This window comes from Pteropus medius, unplaced genomic scaffold (genome assembly GCF_902729225.1).
Source record: "Pteropus medius unplaced genomic scaffold, Ma_sr-lr_union100, whole genome shotgun sequence".
NCBI classification, from domain to species: domain Eukaryota; kingdom Metazoa; phylum Chordata; class Mammalia; order Chiroptera; family Pteropodidae; genus Pteropus; species Pteropus medius.
Window position 1 is genome coordinate 10908558 of NW_024354499.1, and position 21173 is coordinate 10929730.

General features: G+C 40.7%; 1 protein-coding gene across 2 annotated transcripts in view; it reads left to right on the forward strand.

Moving 5' to 3' along the window:
• The window catches only part of CTNNA2 (catenin alpha 2), a 990025-nt gene that overhangs the window by 871094 nt on the left and 97758 nt on the right, over window positions 1-21173 (forward strand). For both annotated transcript variants that reach the window (XM_039852490.1, XM_039852491.1), the window contains exons 10-11: window positions 18705-18797; window positions 19415-19571. In XM_039852490.1, coding sequence (XP_039708424.1) covers window positions 18705-18797; window positions 19415-19571 — 250 coding nt within the window. The remainder of the gene's footprint in view (window positions 1-18704; window positions 18798-19414; window positions 19572-21173) is intronic.

A 21173-nucleotide genomic window follows, 5' to 3' on the forward strand; every position in this document is an offset into this window, starting at 1 on the left:
TTATTGATCACTATTGCTTAGAAGCCCTTTCCCTTTCACTACACATAGAGAAACTCATCCCCTGTGTTTCTCTGATTACTTATTCTCTCTCCACCAAGAATGCTATTAAAATAGAAATTTCAGCTGTCACTTCTTAAATTGAGGTGTAAGACCAAGAGGTGTGTTTTATTAAGCAGCTGGCTGAAAGCTGGTTAACAAACTCTTAATACCCTCACCCACTCTGAAGGTATAAAGGGATTGAGATGTAGATATTAGAGGGAAGACATATTTTGAGAGGGCTGATGGTGTGCTGCGCCAGCCCCTATCTTTAGCAAAGGGAAATGGGCTCTGACAAATGCATTGGGACAGCTGGAAAAGTCCTCCACGTGCTGATGGAGCACACAGAGGGTGGGGCCCATCAGGTTGTGAGAGTCTAAAGACTGAAAATCAAGCTGTAGCTGCTTCCACTGTGAAGCAGTGAAAAGTTGGCTGCATTGGAAGTGGCCGATGCTCCCAGCATTTGTCTGAAAAGCATTGATATTTCCTGTGGACCGAGAGATGTGCTGTGCAGCGATCCAAGGTCCAACTGAAGATGGCTGCTTGGAGAATGAATAAACCTCAATGGGAAACCTGGAGGTATTACTAGACTCCTGGGAACTGATGCAGGGGTAAAGAGCCAATGGGGAGAAAGCGCACTGGCCTCAGCAAAGGAAACCACTGATGACAGAGCCTGCTGGGAAGCTCTGCCAAGCCCAGACAGCACTTGTGTTGGGACCAAATCACTGTGCAGTGAGCAAAAACGCTCCCGTTTCCCTTGCTCTCCTGCCATCACCTGCCCCACTCTGGAGGCCTTGAAACCTCCTGTTAGAAAGTTGGGGGAGCGGGAGTTGAAGCTGCCAAGTGAGAGGATGGAAGAGAAACTAAGCAAGTGCCTCCTTATACTTATTATGGTCCCATCAGGGGAAGGACAGGGGCCTTAACTTTAAAGCAAGATTTGAGCTCTAGCTTATGTGTAGGATTGCCTTTTGTAGGCAGAATAATGTCTGTGCCCCAAACGGCTACATCCTAATCCCCAGAACCTGTGAATATGTTACCTTACATGGCAAAGGGGAATTAAGGTTTCAGGTGGAATGAAGGTTGCTAATCAGCTGACTTGAAAATAAGATGATCCTGGATATTCCAGGTAGGCCCACAGTAATCACAAGGCCCGTGATTACAAGGCCCGTATACATGAAGGAGGGAGGCAGGAAAGCAGAATAATGCAACATGAGAGAGGCTCTACTGGCCATTGCTCATTTTTAAAATGGAAAAGAACCGTGAGCCCGGAAATACAAGCAGCCTCTAGAAGACAGAGAAGGCAAGAAAATGAGTTCTCCCCTGGAGCCTCCAGAAAAGAACCCATCCCTGCTGACTCCTTGATTTCAGCCCGGTGAGACTCATGACAGACTTCTGACCTTCAGAAATGTAAGATAATCAGTTGGTGCTGTTTTAAGCCACTCTGTGGCAGTTTGTTACAGCGGCAGTAGGAAAGTAAAGCACTGAGTAGCTGCATTGAGACTATTACTTCAGAAAGACCAGGAGAGTCTTGAAGAGGGAAGAACTAGCCCAAGGGAATACACTAAATAAGGAGAGGGAAACCAAAACGTAAAGTTGCTCTTAGAATATATGCCCAGCGACATGCTTGTTTGCCATAATAATTGCATTGCTAAGTTGTATTATCTGCCAGTCTTTCTTTCTGGAAATTGCCAGCAAGGCAGACCTGGAACCTGAGTCCTTCATCTCTGTCAAGTGAGTCAGGCATTCTCTGGTTCTGTCTGAACAGAGGTCTGAAATCCAAACCCAGAGATAAGAACTTTTGGTTGGGCCCTGATCCTTTGCGGAAATAGTTTGCTCCATCAGGGTGATTGGTTGTTAATATGAGCCTCAGGGTTATTCAAGCATCCTCAAAACAGGGCTGAGAAGGCAGTTTTCAATAAAGGCTGTAGCCTTCGCTGGTGAGAGGATCAGGCTGTGAACGGATACAGTGAGAGATAAACTAGAAATTCAAGTTGGGGCCAGCTCGGTGGAGTTCAGAGACTCTATGAAACTGTCGTATTTTATCCCAGTAATCAGAATGAGAGTTGATAAAGACTTGAACTAGGGCAGTGGCAAAGGGATTAGGAAGGAAACAGGGAAGACACTTTGCAATTAAGTTAAATGTGACAGGATTTGTGTGTAAACTGAATAACAATCTCGGTTTTCTATCCTGTGTAATTAAGAGACTAGCATGCCATGAGCTGATGGTGCACCTGAGGAGAAGATGGGGTGGTGATTTTTGTGGCATTATGCCTTTGAGGTGATCGTGGCCACCTTTTTGGAGCAGTTGGACCAACTCAGAAAATTACATTAAGAGTGTAGGAAGGCAGTCCGACAGGGATGATGATTTGGGAATTTTCAAATCAAAAATGAAAATAGTTAAGGTCACAGGAGAACATGAAATCATTTAAGAAGAAAATGTTGAGAATTGTTTAGATACCAATTCTGTGCAGTAGCAGGAAGAGCTTTTCTAATGAGGAAAAAAAAAACATTTACATCAATCTTGAACATCTCAGGCGGGCTGAATGGGAGAGCAGAATTCAGAGAGATTGGTAGCAGAAACAAAAGCTGTGGTGTACATGTGACAAAGGCTGGGTAAATATTAGGTTGGCCCCAGTGAGCAGAGAGAAGCAACTTATAATACAGTCAAAAGAGATGTATAAATCTGAGCTGTACATTGAGAAGAGAAACACCACATGGGAAAGAGAAGCAGGAGGAGAAAAATGTTTGTGACTTGGTAATCATGGTAGGCCTGCATGAAGAGAAAGTTATGAGGTAGGAGCTGGAGAGAGGAAAGTAGGCTATGTCATTTCCTATTGCTGAAATTAAACTTTAGATGACAGTACATATTCCCCAGCGGGATTTTTAATATTGCAGTTCAAACATGTGAAGGGGCTGGGCTACAACGTGAGTTCCTCTCCCCTGTTGTGAGGGTGTGGGTGGCACAGGGACATGCAGCCAGAAGTTGGCATACAGGAGGATTTGGCACCTGATATGTTCTCAGCATCACATTTCATGCTGAGGTTAATACAGTCCCTGCCTTTGAGAAGTAGATGATATAACTGGAAGGCAACTCTTCACAGAGAACAATTTTAACATAACCAAACTTGAGACACATCATTTTTATGCACATATTTAAAACTAATAAGATTTCAGAGTACTAGGAAGATCATATTAGCCTATGTGGGGTTAGTTGAGGAAGGCTTCCCGGTTACATGGGGTTTGAATTTGACCTTTGAGCTAGAATGAGTGAGTGCAATGAGCAAAAGAGGAGAATAGAGTCCTTTGACCTTGGCCCTGCGGAGTTTCCAGTCCTTGCCTATGCAGTCTCAGTGGAAGGGTAGCTGTTGGTGGCGATTTCAGTCTTTCAGAAGATGGAACTGCAGGAAACAGCTGCGGAGAGAGGGAATGGCTTTAGGAGACAGACCATGGATTAGTCCTGGCTCTGAACTTGACCAGCTGGATGATAATAGGAAGTGAACTTAGCCTTTATGACCTCAGTGTTCCTGTCTGTAAAATAAGGGTCAGAAAAGATACCTCATAAAATTGTATCTTGTGTATTGGCCTCCATGTACCTTGGTCCCTCCTGTCTTGTATATAATAGATTTACCTTTTCCTTTCCATAGGAATCCAGCTCTAGATGCAGACCCCTCCTCTGTCTGTCTCATTCTCCTCCAGTTCAATTTACAAACAGGTGCCCAAGTATTCTTCCTAAGACATCTGTCCAATCACTGCTCATGTGCTTAAAGTTCTTGCCATTGCCTACAGGAGAAAGTGAAAGTTCTATCTTCTCTGGCACTAACTTCTGCCCCAGCTGTGTTACTTGCTGACTTGCCCCCAGCACTCAGTCTTGATGAACTGCCTGCCAGTCTCCCAATATTTCAGGCTCTTTGGACCTGGCTTACATTATTTCTTCTCCCTGGAATGTCCTCCCTGTGCCCCCAGCCTCTACTCATTCTATCCTTCTCCCCCACCTTAAGGTCCCCCAAGGGTCTGCAAAACAGGTGTCGCATGGGGGAAATTCCTGTTGGCTGTAAGTTAGAAACCAGGCATCATTTGTCAAATGAAGGTTTTGTGGCAGTTTTAAGGGTCTCAAACTTGAGCATGCAACATTGAAGTGCTTCCTGAAATTACTCCTGCCACTACTAGCTCTCTCACGAAAAATACTCTCCCTGCCTTGTGCTTCCATTCCCGCTGGCACAGACTTCTACGGCCCATTTTATATTTCACTGTATTTGCTCGTAAAAGGCTGCCTTATCCAGTCATTTTTGGGGGTGCTTGAAGACAGAGATGATGCTTCTCTTATTTTGCTTGATTTCACGAAGCCGACCATGTGATTAATTAAATGTGTTAAGCCAAGGAGCGAACGAATGAAGCAGAAGCCAAGCCGTGTCCTCACTAACTTCCCTCTTGTGGAGGTTTCAGGTTAGGCTGGGCCAGGATTACACAGCTAGATTTTTTTAGAGTGGCCGTTGCCATCTTCTCTCTCTTTGCCTAGAGAGGCAGGAGGTAGGAAACTAGCCAGAGACATGCTTCTAAACTTCCTGAATTCTACTTTGGAACCCCACTCAGAAACCCTCTCCCACCTGGAAAGGCAAGTCCCTGAGGCTTTGTTTGGATACTCAGATCTCTCTCAATCTGAATGAGCTGGATTTTTGCCAACACCTCCATTCTGTGTTGGTGACCTCCTCCTTCATGTTTGCAAGGTAAGGGGGAAACAACTTGATACCATGGCCAGGTTAAGGGACTGGATTTGACTGCCTTTGTGCTTGGTAAATTCAGGAGCAGGGTTAGCTTCAGGCCTAAAGCTGAAGTCAGCCAAGCCTGACTTTTCAGTCTCCCTTCCTCCAATCTACTCTTCACCCGCAGTATCAAATCGTCTCTTTCATACCTTTGTTTTCTCTATAGCCTGTTTTTTGGAAAGTGTATTTTCTGCTAGAGGTCTTACTCTGGAGGGGCATTTATCACCATTATCATGTCAGCTTTTTCTAAATCCCTCTTAAAGTGACTGTAAATTAAAGTTGGAAGGCTGCCTCATTGGCTTTCAATTATCTGTAAAGCTAATGACTGCATCTTTCCCCACTAGCAAGATTGCAGAGGGTGCAATAGTGCTGTATATAACATTATATACATGTTGTGTTTATAAATACACACATGGGACCTGGAAACAGCCTCCAGGTTCAAATATCGGCTCTGCTATTTTTTAACTATATGATCTGCGCAAGTCCCTTACCCTTTCTTAGGTCTGTGTTGTCATCTGTAAAATGGAAACAAAAGTTACCCGTTCGAGGTTTGTGGTGAGCAGGAAATTGTTGAATTATGCTTTGGAGTTAGTTTGTAGGAGTTCAAACTTGATTTCTCTGCTTACTGTGATGTGACCTTGGAAATCTCTCTGGGCCTCAATTTCTTCATCTGTGAGATAGGAATGATAATAGTACCTACCTCATAGGGTTTTGTGAGGCTATAATGAAAAAGTACATATAAAGCTTCATCAGAAAGTACACAATTAATGCTCACACATTCCGACACTTGTGTTATTCCGAGTGTTGTGAGAATTGAATGACATAGTAACTTTCAAGGTGTCTTAAGCATGGTTCGGGTATCCAGGATTCCCACGAATGTAGACTTCTCTAGGAATCCTGGAGATGATCACATACGGACGATTATCCTCTTGTCGCTCTTATAACATTTATGGGAGGGGTGATGAAAGATGTCTGCATTTCAAGTGGAAGAATCCGAGAGCAAGATGACCCAAGTGATTTCACCACTCTGAATGCCCAGAAAAATGTGCTTTTGATGTCAAATCACAGGGTCTCTTACCCAGAATATTCATGAATAACAATAGTAAATAGGTCTCGTAATTAAGAGTGTTTACAAAAACCTCAAACTACTTACTGATATAGACTTGCAAAAAGTGATATGGGTATGATTTTAAGAAAGCAAAACAGGTATTGCGTGGGGAAATTCCTGTTGGCTGTAAGGTAGAAACCAGGCATCATTTGTCAAATGAAGGCTCTGTGGTAGATTTATGGGTCTCAAACTTGAGCGTGCATACATATCACCTGGAGGGCTATTTAAAACACAGATGCCTGGGTTGCAGCCCCAGAGCTTCTGACTCTTCAAGTCTGGTGTGGGGATGATAATTTGCATTTCTAATGAGTTCCAAATGATGTTGTTGCTGCTGGTCCTGTGTTAAGAACAGTTTTATCTGAAATTTGCCGCATAAGTGTCACCTGGGGAGTCTTTTTGAAACCCGAAATTGTCAGGCCCATTGCAAACCTTCAGAATCAGAATCTCTTGGAGAAACAAAAGTTTAAGCACCTCAGGTGATTCTTATGATGAAGAAGACTTGGAAAACGGTGAAAAGGAAATCTCCTCGGCTCTCCCTGATCTGCCTTTATTAATGAGATAGCAAAGTTGATGGACACAGACTAAAGACAGAGGAGGAGGAAACACTTGTTTACTTGGAAATGCTCTAAATGAATTTAGAGTATATTTACATTAAATTTAGAATGGGGAGACGGTTCTCTACTTGGACCGCATATTAGGATTAGCTGGAGAGCTTTAAAATCTGCATGCCTAGTCCACACCCAAGAGCAAGTACCTCAGAATCAATGAAAATGGATCCCAGGCATCAATATTTTTTTGATGTTTCTTCAGTGCCCGTCCATGGTTAAAGGCGGAAATAGAGAGACCTGGACCTTGGCCTCCATTTTGCAGCCACTTAGCTGCATGACCAAGAAAAAGTCTTCTCGGGCCTGTGGAATAATTCTCTTTGGTAAAATGGATGGAGTGGGGCATATTGGCAAGCGTTTATTTGGACTAGATCAGTGTTTTTCAACTTTGGCTGGACACTCGAATCATTCAGAGAAATTAAAAATAAACATCTGCTGATGTCCAAGCCCCGGTCCAGGATCTCTGCAGTCAGCCTGCACATTGGTGTTTTTGTTTCGTTTCAGGTGATTAGAACATGCATTTAGGACCAGAACCATTGCATTAGAGGAGTTTTAAAATCCTTTCTGAGTTATATGTTCTATTCCTATATGAGTTAGTCATTGGCTTCCCATAGCCAGTGTCAAATCATTTGCAGAAAACAGACTAAATTGTCAAACATCTTCCATCAAATGACTTTTCTCACCACGCATTAGTATTTACCATATTATAGTGGCTCATGTAGCCATGTAACAGGAGTTAACCTTTTGGGGAACACCATTTACTCAATACCTTACAAACATTTAAGATTTATCACGAAAGTTAGGCAACACTATATCTATTTTACAGAGGAGGATGTGACAACTTAAAGACAATAACTTACTTGCCCAAGTGGCAGAACTACTCAGTTTTACATCTTATATTGATTGCATTATGCCAATAATTTTCATATTGCAATGTGCCTGGGAATTAATATGAGGATCTTGTAAAATATGGACTTTGATTCAGAAGGTCTGGGGCAGATCTGAGATCCAGGGTTTCTAACTAGCCTCAATATGATGGCCCTCCTGCTGGATTGTAGACAATACTTTGAGTAGCAAAGCTCTACCCCTAATTCTCTTCCCCTGAACCTATGAGCTGGACACCTTTCTTTAGGCATTATTATAGATCTAATGGGTCTTGGCACATACAAGGTACAACCCCTACACAGAACATATTCATCTAAAAGAGTGAAGTTTTCTTCAAACTTGACCCTTTAGAAGTTTTGCCCATATTCTAAAGATTACTTCCAACATGCTGTTTGCGCTGATTCTTTGTGAATTCCCTTAAAAGTGTTGGGAATATTCTTTGGAACATTCTCAAACTTAGCAGCTCTTTAGTCCCCAAGGATTGACTGCACTTTTGTAAAAGCTGTTTCTGATGAAATGATAAATGATGTAATAGGGTGTAAGTGTAAATATAAAGAGACAAGAAAAAAAATCTCGTCTTTAAAGAACATTACTAGAGAAGAGATTGGGAAATATGAGTACAGAGGGCTTCATTGAACAGACACAAAGACTTCTAGGATTGGAGCCCTCTGGCAGTTTGTATTCCAGTCTATAAGCAAATACCAGAGCAGTCTTCCTATTTACAACTGTATCATAGCCGAGGAGTTAGCAGACTTTTATTAAGAGTAGTAAATATTTTAGGATTCGTGAGCCACATAGGATCTCACCTATGTATTCTTGTGTGTGTGTGTGTGTGTGTGTGTGTGTGTGTGTGTGTCTTTTAACCACTCTCTATAAATGTGAAAACCATTTTTTGCTTGAAGATCATACAAAAACAAGCCGCTGGCTACATTTGGCCCATGGGCAAAGCTTGTTAATCGTATTTCCTCACTAAATAATGCCAATGAAAAAACATACATGTGTGTGTCTGTACACATAATATGTTCTGTTGTGAGATAATAGGTATCAAACCTTTGAAAGTTGGAAAATTACTCGGCTTCAGGGAATGTTATAATTGTAATTATTGTAATTGTAACTAAGAACATTTACATTGATGAAAACCTCCAAATATCTTCATAGACCTCTTTTTCTTTCTCCTTTCTTCTGTATGTGCACACACAATATCATCAGTGTCCTTATAACAAGTACCTCGCTAAACCTGGATCCCATGGAAAAACAATGCAGAACCTTTCTGAGGGCAAAGCCCACAGTTACATAAATAGCCAGCAGCCTAGAAGGTACAAAGCTGAAAGAAGCAAGATGTATAGAATTTCCTCATTCCTTGCTCTTCTCTGGGACTATTAGTCAGAGTACCATACTCAGCTTTTTTTTTTTTTTTTTAACGTAGCAGATTGAAAGGTCAAGCTGACTGGCCATTCACCCAGATGACTGATTCAGCCAGGGGAAAAACTGACCCACTAAGGACGATGGCAAAATAGTTCTCTTGTAGAAAGTTGCCAAGCCAAGGCACATTTGAAGGGCATCATGAGCTTGGCCTATTCCTGTGAGTGTTGATTATGAACATAACCTTGGCTGGGAGTTGACATGTGCTTTTGCAGTCACAGCTGCTCCTTCCATCTAGACCTGGCCATGGTCTCCTGAGGGCCTGCAGATGAAACCGGGATATATCTGGGGTCCAAGCCTGGCCAGGACTCTGGACTGTGATGGCTGCATCTGTTGCCCAGCAAGGTGGAGGTGACTACTTGAAGGTCACCTTAGAAGAGAAGGAGTTCCATGTAGCAGGATCCTTTGAGAGATGGTTCCCAGGTGACATGGAATAACTCCAGGGCTCACCCTCTGGCAGTGCTCTGTTCTCGGAACATCATGGAAATGTGTTAGATTTCAGAGCTGAGTAAGACATATGTTTTCAGTCATCAGTAGGGGTTTGTGGCCCATGGAAGGAAGGGGATGCAGGGTACTCAGCCAGGGCAACTCCAGCTTGGGAGAGATTTATAAAAGCTTTAGTTATCAATGCATTCAGGAGGCTTTTCCTGGCTGTCTGCCCTACAGGAAAGAGGCAAGAAAAAGATGTGATAGCTGCAGGAATGAGAAAGTGATGGGGAGTGTACCCACTATTAGAGAGCCAGAAAAAGACATTCCTAGGTGCTAAGCAAAGAAGAACCTGAAGCAGGTGTGAGGAAGCAGAGTATGAAGGCAGATAAAGCAGAACTAGGATGAACATAAACATGTGGGAGAGGCAGTTTCTAGAAGGTCAGAGAGTGCTGCTAAGCATGGATGACTTTGCCTACATGTTTTAATGAGCCCACAATACAACAGACATTGAGAGCTCTCTAATGTCCCCTGTATGATGACTGAGGCACTTGGATTCCCACCCGGCTAAACATGGGATTGGATTGCTCCTAAAGGAAAGGCTTGGAAAAGGGGAGCTGTTCTCTGCACCCAGACAAACTTGGACTCGGATACTAAAGGGAGAATTGAAACTTCATGAGAGAACTTAGGGAAGAATGCGAGAACAGATCTAAAATGTAGAAAGGAAGTGATGGAGCACAGATAAGATGGAGTAAGCAGTTTTGAGGGACGGAGCCTAGAAAAATTCCAGGAGGCAATGAAGATAGGAAGAGAAGGAATATATAGGTACCTGGGGGCCAGAAGGGAGCTGTTAAGGGGATAGGGCTGGTCTGAAGGTCTTTCCTCAGTCTTCCCTTGTGTGGCCTGGGACCATTCAGGTCACTTCCCCTGTTCTCACACACCATTGCCCTAGTCAACTTAGGTTCGTAGGGCTTCTCCTCAGGGCAATGCCTGTTGCAGTTGTCAGGCACGGGGGACCAGAGCCTCTGTTAGATATGTTTTAGATCTTTGTTCTGAGTTATGTGCAGACTGTTAAAGCCCAAGGTGGAGACAGAGTTTTAAGGGGTCAGGAGGAGCAAGAAGTGGTGAAAGATGAAGCAAATAACCAAGAAGGATATAAGTATAGATGAAAAGCTGCAAAACTGATCATCTTGGTTAATTCAAAGGAGTCCAGAGAGTGGAGAGTGATCCTCGGGCTTCAGGAAGGGTGGCAAATGGGGCTACACTGGGAGGTAAGCTGCATGGCATTTTGACTTATATTTGCTTCTCTTGACTCTTGACCAGCAAACTTATCATGGCCAGTGGAAAACATCCTCGAGTTTCTTCTGGGTGTCTGTTCCTCCTCCTCCCAGTCTTTTTCACACAGCCACACATTATTGATGAACAGGCATCAAGAAGGCATTAGGTGGTACTTTATTGCATTATTTTAAGCCACTGAGGTTTTTATATATGATGGGTATAGATTTATGTTGAGTGATTCAGCTATAGAGCAAGCACATCAATTTCTTCATGGATGTGAACTGGTGATTACCTCCATTAAAGTCACTGGGGCAGACTGATCACTTTAATTTGGGTACAGGCATGCAAACAGCATTTGCTAGTGGTGTGTGTGTACCTAAGAACACAGGCAAATGAGCTGTTCTGCATCCCTGAGGAGCCCTTGGAATGTAGATTTGCGTTCTCATAGGTGTGTAAGTACAAGCGAGGGTACAAAGCCTGGTGGGACCAGGAAGAAATTGCTTCCTAGAACCATGTGGCAGGATGTTATATAAGGTTCGTTTGGTATTAGCTGCTAAATGCTCACTTGATGGTAAACTGAAAAAAAAATGATGGCACATAGAACATATACTTGTGCCCATTTCCAGATCATAGAACTTGGGACTCTCCTAGGGATGACTAGGTTATGACGAGTTGAATAGTACTCTATGCAACATGAAGGGAACTTATGGGATTTAATAAAATAAAAAAATTGGAGTTGTGTAGCTGTGCTAGGTATAGTGAAGTCCTCTGTCCTGTAAGAATTCACAATCTATCTGGGGAAACATGAAATGACTTTTTAGCAATCCTCATTTACACTTGTGGCTTGTAGAATGAGGGTTGGAAAGAAATTCATATGAAGTAGTGGCCAAGAAGGCCAGGACAAACAGTGCTGAGTATGGGATATAACACTGGTGACAATGGAGAATTAGCAGTTTATCCGTTGCTTGGAGACCTTTCAGCAAGCACTACAGCCATATGTAAACAAGCGCCTCTACAGTTTCCCTGACCCATAAAGTCTGCACTGACAGAGCACGAAAACTGGCTGCTTAAAGATGTACGTTACTTTGTTTTTGGTGATAGCAAGCATTGGAGACTTCTTGAAATGTGTGACAACAGGAAATTGACTTGCCAAATAATAAAGAAGTAAAAAACATTTGGGAATCTTATTCAATTATTTAAAAAATTAATTATAAGTATATAAAGAATCTGGAAAATATTTGTGGTATGAGACTAAGCAATGACAAAAAGATACATGCTGAGATTGTAAGTTTATAAAAATTATATGTGGCTGAAGGAAAAACTTTTCAAATAATCACATGTAGACTTCCCTTTACTTTCATTCACTGTTTCCATTTTATCTCCTGTGCAGTAATCTTTACAATATGAACTTTACTTGCTTAATTTCACCAAAATATAAGCTTCTCTAGGAAATATAAAAAATATTTGATAACCTCTGTATCTTTGATGCGTGGCACATGCTAGGCACTCAGTATTTGAATGGTTGAATACATCAGTGATTGGGTATTGTTATTAAGATATTTCTTTACTTGTATAGTAACCTAACAATAAAGTGCACAATGTGAAAATTCCTGAGTGCTGGGTTAAGTACTCTATCAATTTTTTACTTTAACCTTATCACGACTTGTTATGATTTTATATTTATATTTCATAATTGAGGAAATTGAGGCTCACAGCACTACAGCAACTTGCTCGACAGCAGGAGTAAGAGGCAAAGCACAAACCTCAGGCTGTGTGACTCCAAAGCCCAGACTCTTACCATCATGATTTTAAAAAGAATTAAAATATATAGAATAATTAAGAGTGCCAGATGCTTTAGAGAAGTTATTTAAAACAGAAGCATGAAAAAGTGTTTATCATCTCTTCTTGTCTCCAGGGTCTTCATGCTGCTGCAGCTGCCAGCCTCTACTGAGCCATCCCTCCCTGATCAAATTATCCCTGTTGTCTAGGTCTCTTCTCTCCTTCAGAACCTCAGTTTCTGGTAATCAGGTTGATAAACTCATTTCGGTCTGAGGAAGCTGCATTTTAAAAGAATTCTGAAATACCTCAGCCAGAAAGAGATACTGCTGCAAACATTATTGGGGCAGCCAGATCCTTTAGGCTGCCCTAACCTCAAGTTCAGACGTTCAGTAGACCTTCAGTTTACTTTATGGATCTTTTTGAGTGTCTATCGTCTTCTCAAGGCCAAATCCCCCTCTTTTAACATCAGCTGCTTCTGTCATGCCTCTCAAAGATTTCAAGGAAGTGTGTCATTTGTCTCTTACTGAATTATCAAATTCCATCTGTAACATAGGGGTAACCTTGAAATTCTAGACAAGAGAGGCACATATACATGAATGCCTTTTTGTGTGCTAATCATATCATGCAGGTAACTGAGTAAGTCTTCACGTTGAGACCATAGCACTCTTTATTGCCATGATTGTTGTAAAATAATAGTTTGTGTGGAATTCGTGCCATCTTCTCTTTATGGTTTTATATGACCATGTGGCTGTGGTGACTGGTAATTCCATAAATTCCCTTTTAATAGTAAATAAGTAATAAGTTCATTTTATTCTTAAATTTACAATGATGAAGAAATATCAGCATGAGGAGCAAGTGCTTGATAAACCTCCAAATTGCTATTCTGATGTATTTCAATAGTATGTTCTTGAAACACCAATATGATACCTGAAGCTGTAAAAAAAAAATTTTATGTATATATATATATATATATATATATATATACACATATATATATATATATATGTAATGAAATGGTAATGTTTTGGGGGTTGAATGTACTATGAACTGGCATCTGAAATTGAACAAAATTACACATATTAAAAAATGTAATTTGATTTCTAAGGCCAAGAAAAAGAAAATGTTCTCATCTCTGTGATCTACCTCATATCACTTTGAAGTTAAATGCCTAACAACTTTATTAGCAGAGGTATTTTACATCTAATTAAACCTTAGCCTATCAGACATTTTGGTTTTTCTTGAAAGTGTTCAAACAAGACTATAGTTTTTGTGATGGAGCTGCTTTCTGTAGTGATGTCCACACCAAACCAAGTTTCACAGCCATGATATCCTGTTCATCTGAGACTGAGCCGTGCGGGATTTTTTTTTTTTCCTATTAAAGATATCTTGCATTTTGAATGGTTGCAGTATATTTTCATGATGGTTTCACATGTTTCTGAGTGTCAATTTTAATTCTCGTTAGTGTCCCAGGGATGTCTCTACTTGTATTTTGTCAGCTAAGGTGATTATTAAAAGTTAGCCAGTTGTAGTACAAATTCATTTCCAGAAGCGAATTACTTTTAGAAGAATCAGCATCAGCGTTCTTTGTCAGTTTACTGTCTTTTTAATCCTGCTAATATTATTGTTTGCTTTACCTACTTACACAGTGTGACTCCAGAAGAGCAGAATCTATGAGCATCCAGAAAGTTGTGCTAATCAGGCAGTCAGAAAAGAAATGTTGTAAGGTGGATTTCTTACTTCTCCGTGGTATGTGCACTGATTCCCAGCCAGGGGGACCTATGGCTCCTTTTTCTGAAATCTTGGAGTCAGCAGCACACAATTTGGCGATGGCTGCTAAACTTCTTCCTGTTCTCCAAGATAACCATTTTTAAGGCACTAAGTCAGAGATGGAAGACTTGGCTCAGTCTTTTCAGTTTCTCCTTCCCCAAATCCATTACACTCTCAGAAGTTACGCAGGAGGACTTCCATTCATAAGAGATTGTTGGGAATTTAGTATGATTAGTTCAACAGGGAGCTTTGCCACCTTTGCTCATGGCCTAGTCACTTTCTATAATCCCAAATCAATCTAAACAGCTCAGCATTTAATAGTTAATGATATACTTATTGTTTTCTAAGCCTCTAGAAAGGCAAATGACTCTTGTTGCCTCAGCTGAGTTGTAAACAATTCAAGAGGGTAGAACAGAGAGGCTAAAGCCAACCCATAAATGTTACTTGCTTGATTGACTCAAGCAGCTTTCAAAATTCTATTAAATTTAATTATGTTGCTCAACATCTTTTGGTTTGCAGTCTAGTAGCACAAATCTATTGTCTACTTTGTTATTTGCATTAATCCTTTTCAAATGTATAATGACTCTAGTCTACCATTCCCTTTCCCTCCTCCCTGCCTTAGTAAGATTATCATGTCAAATTGTCGATGTTTTAAAGAAGAAAATATTGTGTTTCAAAAAATAGGACATTTTATTTTATCAGAGATTCCGATATCATAAGAGCTGTAGTTAAAGAACAGGCAGTTGAAATCAATTATTAAATACCTACTGTGCACAGTAGTCTTGGGCTGGTGTTGAAATGTTAGCTGGCATTTCAGGTTGCACTATTGATTTGGAGCTGCCTCAAGAATGGAATTTTGTGTTCGCTGCCAGAGTTCTAGAAATCACAATATGTAAAACCATGTTCAGAGTCACTACGATGCCAGTGGGTCTAGTGAGAAGCAGAAAGCCAAGCCAAAGGAAAATAAGGTAGGTATTTGGATTGAGTCCATGACCAATGTAAAATAAACAAGCCTGCCTATGAAGATAGTGAAATCCTTAGCAGTATGTTGGAAATATTTTCAGAATGTTTCAGAATACAGTACAAGGTAAATGAAATTCTGATTTCACGTGGACTTGAAACAGCAGGAGCACATTGCAGAGTGGAGGCTGCCAGACTTCAGGATTTATGGATCAGTAAATTAAAGGGAATAAATAATTGGAGAACTAGTGGGAGTTGCCAACTCTTTATTTTTGGTGAGTGTTGCTAGTACTATTTCCTGTACTAAGATTCTGTTGGGCAGTGAGGTTCCTACATTAGATTTAAGCCATAATAGTTTATTTGAGCAAAGGATGAAACATTTCAAAAGATGCACGAAGAAAAGTTCGTTATCACTATGTAGAAGCTACTGATTGGCATCTCCCTCTCACAAGAGATCAGTTCTTCTTAGCCCTAAGGCTCTAGGTTCACCTTTTTCCTGGGGACCTGCAGCCAGCATGAACAGGAAACTGTGTGGTCTAGAGCAGGGGTCCCCATCTCCCAGCCCATAGCCTGTTAAGAACTGGACCGCACAGCAGGAGGTGAGCGGTAGATGAAAGAGCAAAGTTTCACCTATATTTGCAGCTGCTCTAGCATCATGGCCTCAGCTCCACCACAGATCATCAGGCATTAGATTCTCATAGGAGCACAAAAATGTGGGGGACCACTGGTCTAGAGAGCCACTGCTGTGACTTACACAGTCCAATCATAGCATTCCTCTTCCATGCTCAGACTGGTATTCTTTTGTTGTCTGCAAGCCTTGACTCCAAACCATAATCAGGTTTCTTCCTGACTTATCCTGTGCTCCTTTGAGACTCATACAAGTATAAGAAAGTGTTTTATCACAGCTGGTGATATAATAGATTGTAGCTGCTATTTTTTTTTTTAACTTTTATTTTGAAAAATTTCAACCATATCCAAAAATAGAGCATGTGTAATGAACCGTCGTATACTATCATCCAGCTTCAACAATTGTGAACTAATGGTCAATCTTGTTTTTTTCTACACCTCCGACCATTTCCCCTACCCTAGATAAGTATAAAGCAAATCCCAAACATATTTCATCCATAAGCACTTCAGTATTTGTCTCTAAAAGCCTTGGATACTTAAAAAAAATTACTAAAATATTATTAGCATACTTTGAAATATTGACTTAATATCAACTATTTAGTCAATACTTTATTTTATTGCTTCACAATGTATTTTTATTTATGTATTTATTTACATATTTATGGATGTATATATTACAGTTTATTCAGGATCCAAAAAAGGCCTGACTTTTCTACTAGTTTATCATCTACCATCAGGATCTTCATAATTGCATTTATGTGGTTTTATTTTACATGTTTCTTTGTCTCAAATTTTTTTTTTTTGTAAATTGAAACTTGGTCCTAAGACTGATCATTTCCAGGTTTTTTGTTTGTTTTTGGCAAAAACATTTCGTAGGTGGCATTATGCCCTTCCATCAAGAAATGCGCATCTGGTTCTCTCTTAATTATATGTTTTTATGTTAACAGCCATGAAACACTTGATCTAAAGCCATTATCTCATTGAGAGTATTGGTATTTCATCACTCCTCTTACGAAGATGCAAGCAAAGTTACCCAAGTCCTGGTTCCCAGAGTTTTTACATTGTTTTCATCATGTAGAGTCATATGCCAAACTCTTTAGCAATTATCCACGTCTATGCAAAAGTGTGACTTTCAGTCTCTGTCATAAACCAAGCAAGGATGATAAAGAGCAAACAAAAGCATTATCTGAATTATCATTTCATGAAATGGAAGGTTGTTCAATGACAGAAAAGGACCAGTGTGTAGGCTCCATTGTTGTTCAATGACAGAAAAGGACCAGTGTATAGGCTCCATTGTTTACCTGCTAGCAGATGTTTACCAAAGCTATGATGCTAATGTGAACATTTGTCTAGGCAAGTTAAAGGGGTAATTTAACTTTATCTTTGAGAGTATCTTTAATCCATGAGGCATTACAAGTCATATATGCATTAAAAACTATTAAAAGCTATTCTTTAATTCAATAATCGTGTATTGAGCACAAATTCTGTCATGTACTTATTCTAGCATTTGGAATATAAAATACACTAGAATACAAATATAACAAAGATTTTTTAAATGCAGAGTGGAGACAGTATAACAGAAAAGAAATTAAGAACCTGCATTATTCTTGCTGGGCCTCCAAGGAGCCTTATACCTCTGAGTATTTAGTAGCCTGTAAATGGATACAATAAGGCATATTTGTCTTTCTCACAGACTTATTCTGCAAACTAAGTAAAATAGTGAAAACTCTCTGAAGAATCAAAGGTAAACTATAAATATAAGAAACTACATGATAATGTTTGGGACTCAGTCTGTAGTTTCTCATAGTACATGTTATCATTGTAATAGACTGAATATGTCCTTCTTAAAAGCTTTAAAACAGGATTCTTTGCACTAACAATCTAGTGAAGTAGTATTTGAAAGCATTTCTGGTATCACCATCTACGCATCTACTTTTTCTAATAAAGAACAATCCTTTGAACGATCTCCAGTCCTGTGCTCTTTCCACTGCTCCACACTGTCTAAGGCATCTTTCACACTATACACATGTGCAGTGCATTTTAATCTCCCAGGGCATTAAGGCATGGCAGGAAAGCAACCTGATTTTGGAGAGCAGAAGTGAGCCAATATAAGAGGGCGGTGGCCAAGAGGCTCCCAGGGATTGTCTCTCTGCTAATCAAGTGTCCTCCTTGCCCTGCTATTCCCAGCCCTGGTTGCCCTTCTCTTTTCCTTTGCTCTTTCTAATCCCTAACCTCCTGTCTTCCTGACACCAGCCTGATGGGACTGAGCATAGTTATGATGGTAGTTTTGTGCGCTGTTGACTTTGACCAATCAGTCTGACCTTGTATTACCAATTCTCACTCCTTGAGAAGGAATAACACAAATTGAAATGCTTGACCTGGGAACTCGAATTGAGTTCAGTTATTTTGTCTAGTAACATGTGTTTAAAAAAAAAAATCAAATTTGAATGCCTTTATACTAGACTTGCATATTCTAATTTGCTATATACTCCACTGGTATCTGTGGATTATATTAGTCTCTTCTGCATTTGAGTTGGTTACTGGTGGACTAGCATCTTCCTGACAGACTGACAGGCAGATCTGTGTTCCCTTGGGTAAAGCACTCTGTCAGCTTACTGTGAGTCTCTTTCAAATTCAAAGCATTATTTCCTGGAGCATCTCTCTCACTGGTCAGAATTTAGTATGGATGTGGCCAAAATCTCAGTGTTCTGCACTCAATGATGAGTCTAAGGGTGCTGAAGTGAGAGTGTAGGTCGATCAGGGCAGCCCATAGCGTAAAACAGTTCAAAACAATGCAGTTAAAATGCATTATGGTATGTGCATGAGAATCCCGAGGCAATAATTTGTTATTAACACCCTATTCTTCTGGCAGAAATGCCTAATTTAACATTAAAACTAGTGATATTTGATTCAATATTTAAGGATGTCCTTAGTTTATTTGTGAAAGAATGCTCCTGGATGTGTCACTCTCTAGAGAAGGTGCAAGGTCACACAACAGAATAATTTTCCTTTACCTCAACATAATTTTCGCTCAAATTTCCTCCAATACAGGTTGCCAATTTGGCCTGTTCCATCTCCAACAATGAGGAAGGGGTGAAATTAGTCCGGATGGCAGCCACCCAGATTGACAGCTTGTGTCCCCAGGTAACCCTCATTCGCTTTGTTTCAGAAGCCCGTCGGTGACTTGATATTTAGGACCTCCAGCACTCCAGTTCTTCCATCACCCCTCTCCTTACCTTGCCCTCTTTTCTCTCACTGGAAAGTGCAAACCAACATCCATGGGCTGTTTCAAGTTCTACTTTTCTCAAAAAAAAAACAACCAACAAACATCTATTGCAGTCTCTTCAGAATTACTGTGGCAATTATTGTCTTTTCCATTAAGATTGACTTTGGGGCTGTTATTTAAATACTACATATCTACTTACCTTGTCTCAACAACTAAATTATAAGCTTGCACATGTAGAACAAGACTTATGTTTCTTCCATGTCTGCACTGAGTAAATAGGACTTGTCTAATAAATACTTTCTAAAACCTGATGCTAATTGTGATATCTTAAAAAAGAAGAAAAGCAAAGCAAACAAAAGCTCACGGTAGTTGATAGCCTACTTCGTTATTCATGTTTTTTTATTGTCCTTCCAAACACTGAAAACCAACAGTTTGACAGAAGCTACAGAGTCCAGGGTTTCAACATGGTTTGATCTGCTTGTTCTTCTTTGGAAGAATATTTTCAATACGTCCCTGGATTGCTTCTAACCAATAGGTCATCAATGCTGCTCTCACACTGGCTGCCCGGCCACAGAGCAAAGTTGCCCAGGACAACATGGATGTCTTTAAAGACCAGTGGGAGAAGCAGGTCCGAGTGCTGACGGAGGCCGTGGATGATATCACCTCGGTGGATGACTTCCTTTCTGTCTCAGGTAATCAGAAATAGGCCTCTTAGAAGGCAGCTGAAGGGGAACAGGATGAGATAAGGAATATCCTGCAAATGTCATGAGTCTATGTTTCAAGTGCTCTTCTTGGCCCTTTGAGCTTTCAATCATCTCTGCAAATGTGACTGTAGCATCCTCTTGAAAATTCTTCTTTGGTGTGCACGTTATTTCAAGACACTGCATCAAAGCATTAGGGAGGAAAAACACAACTTTCTGATAAAGATATCAGAATCCTAACAGGTTATTTAGGGAGACTTTAGTTCCTTTCCAGTTTCTGTAGGTTTTTTGTTGTTGTTGTTTGTTTGTTTTTTACAGGATAGCCCTTGATGTATCGGAATCAACCATCTAAAAAACAGTATGGGATATGGGATTGATTAATCCTCATGGTTTATGTTTCAAAATCAGAAAAAAAAATCTGCTGTTCCAATCTGCTGTTTGGCTGTGTTAAGGGGGTCGTTTTTCCAAAAAGTGAAATTACCCAGGTTTTCATAAGCCAGAAAGAAATATTAGCCACAGAACAAACCTATTAGAAGGCACTTGGGAGCTATGGAGGCTTTGAGCACCTGTCTATGAGGTTATGTAAGGAAGTGAGAGAAAGAAAATAGAACTAGGCATCACTTGAAATTGTAACTTTCTTCTTTGTAAATGAAACCAGACTGAAGGATGTTAGTGCATTTGAATAACTGTGTTGTCAATTTGACCTTTAACGGACTCATCAGCGCTATTGCAGAATTGGCCTACCAGCCAGCAAATGGGCCTTTTTCCAAATATTTTTGGCTCAGTTCACACAGAAGAGTCTCTGTGGAAGGAATAGGGGAGGAGTTCACTAGAAACATCAGCCTCCAGTGCGAAGTATTAAAATAACCAAGTGACCCTTGAAAATTTTAAATTGACCAGGTGTTGATTCCACCCACGGGTGTATGGAACTCATACCTGCCAACTCATTTAGCTCCAGCCTTGACCAACATCTGCCGGGTGCCCTTTGCCTTTAAATGGTGGAGGGTGGTGCCTCAGACCCAGGCCTAGCACTGCCAGCCCTGCCCCAGCACGAATGGCCCGTTGTCACCATGCAACAGTGTTGATTCCTTGCCCTATTTAGAAGGCTGAAGAGTCGAAACACCATACCCCTTCCTTACCCTGTTCTCCTATCCTCATTGTCTAGAGGGGTGGCAAATGCTACCAGCTTGTAACCCTTGGAAAAAGATGGAAACTGTCTCCAGCAGAGAGGTGGTTACCAGCTACCCTGCTTGTTCTTGGCCACCAAGGCCTGAGAGGGAGGGAACCAAACAGACAGGACCCCTGACTGCAACAGTGTGGGAGGGATATCTAGAGGAGGTTTATCGTTTGGGAATTTTTCCTAGGTGCAGACTTTCCTTCTCATGAAGAAACAGAAAATGAATTGCCACTGGGGGCTTCTGTTTAAAGCTTGTCAGGTAGCAGCATAGTCAAATCTATAGATCTGATGGTTAATAGGAAAGCCAACTTTAAAACCATAGGGGTCAAGACAAACCAGATGGGATAAACAACCTAACACATGCTCAGTGTCTATAATTTGCCTGACTGCTGTTTGTTTGAATTCTCGCCAAAATT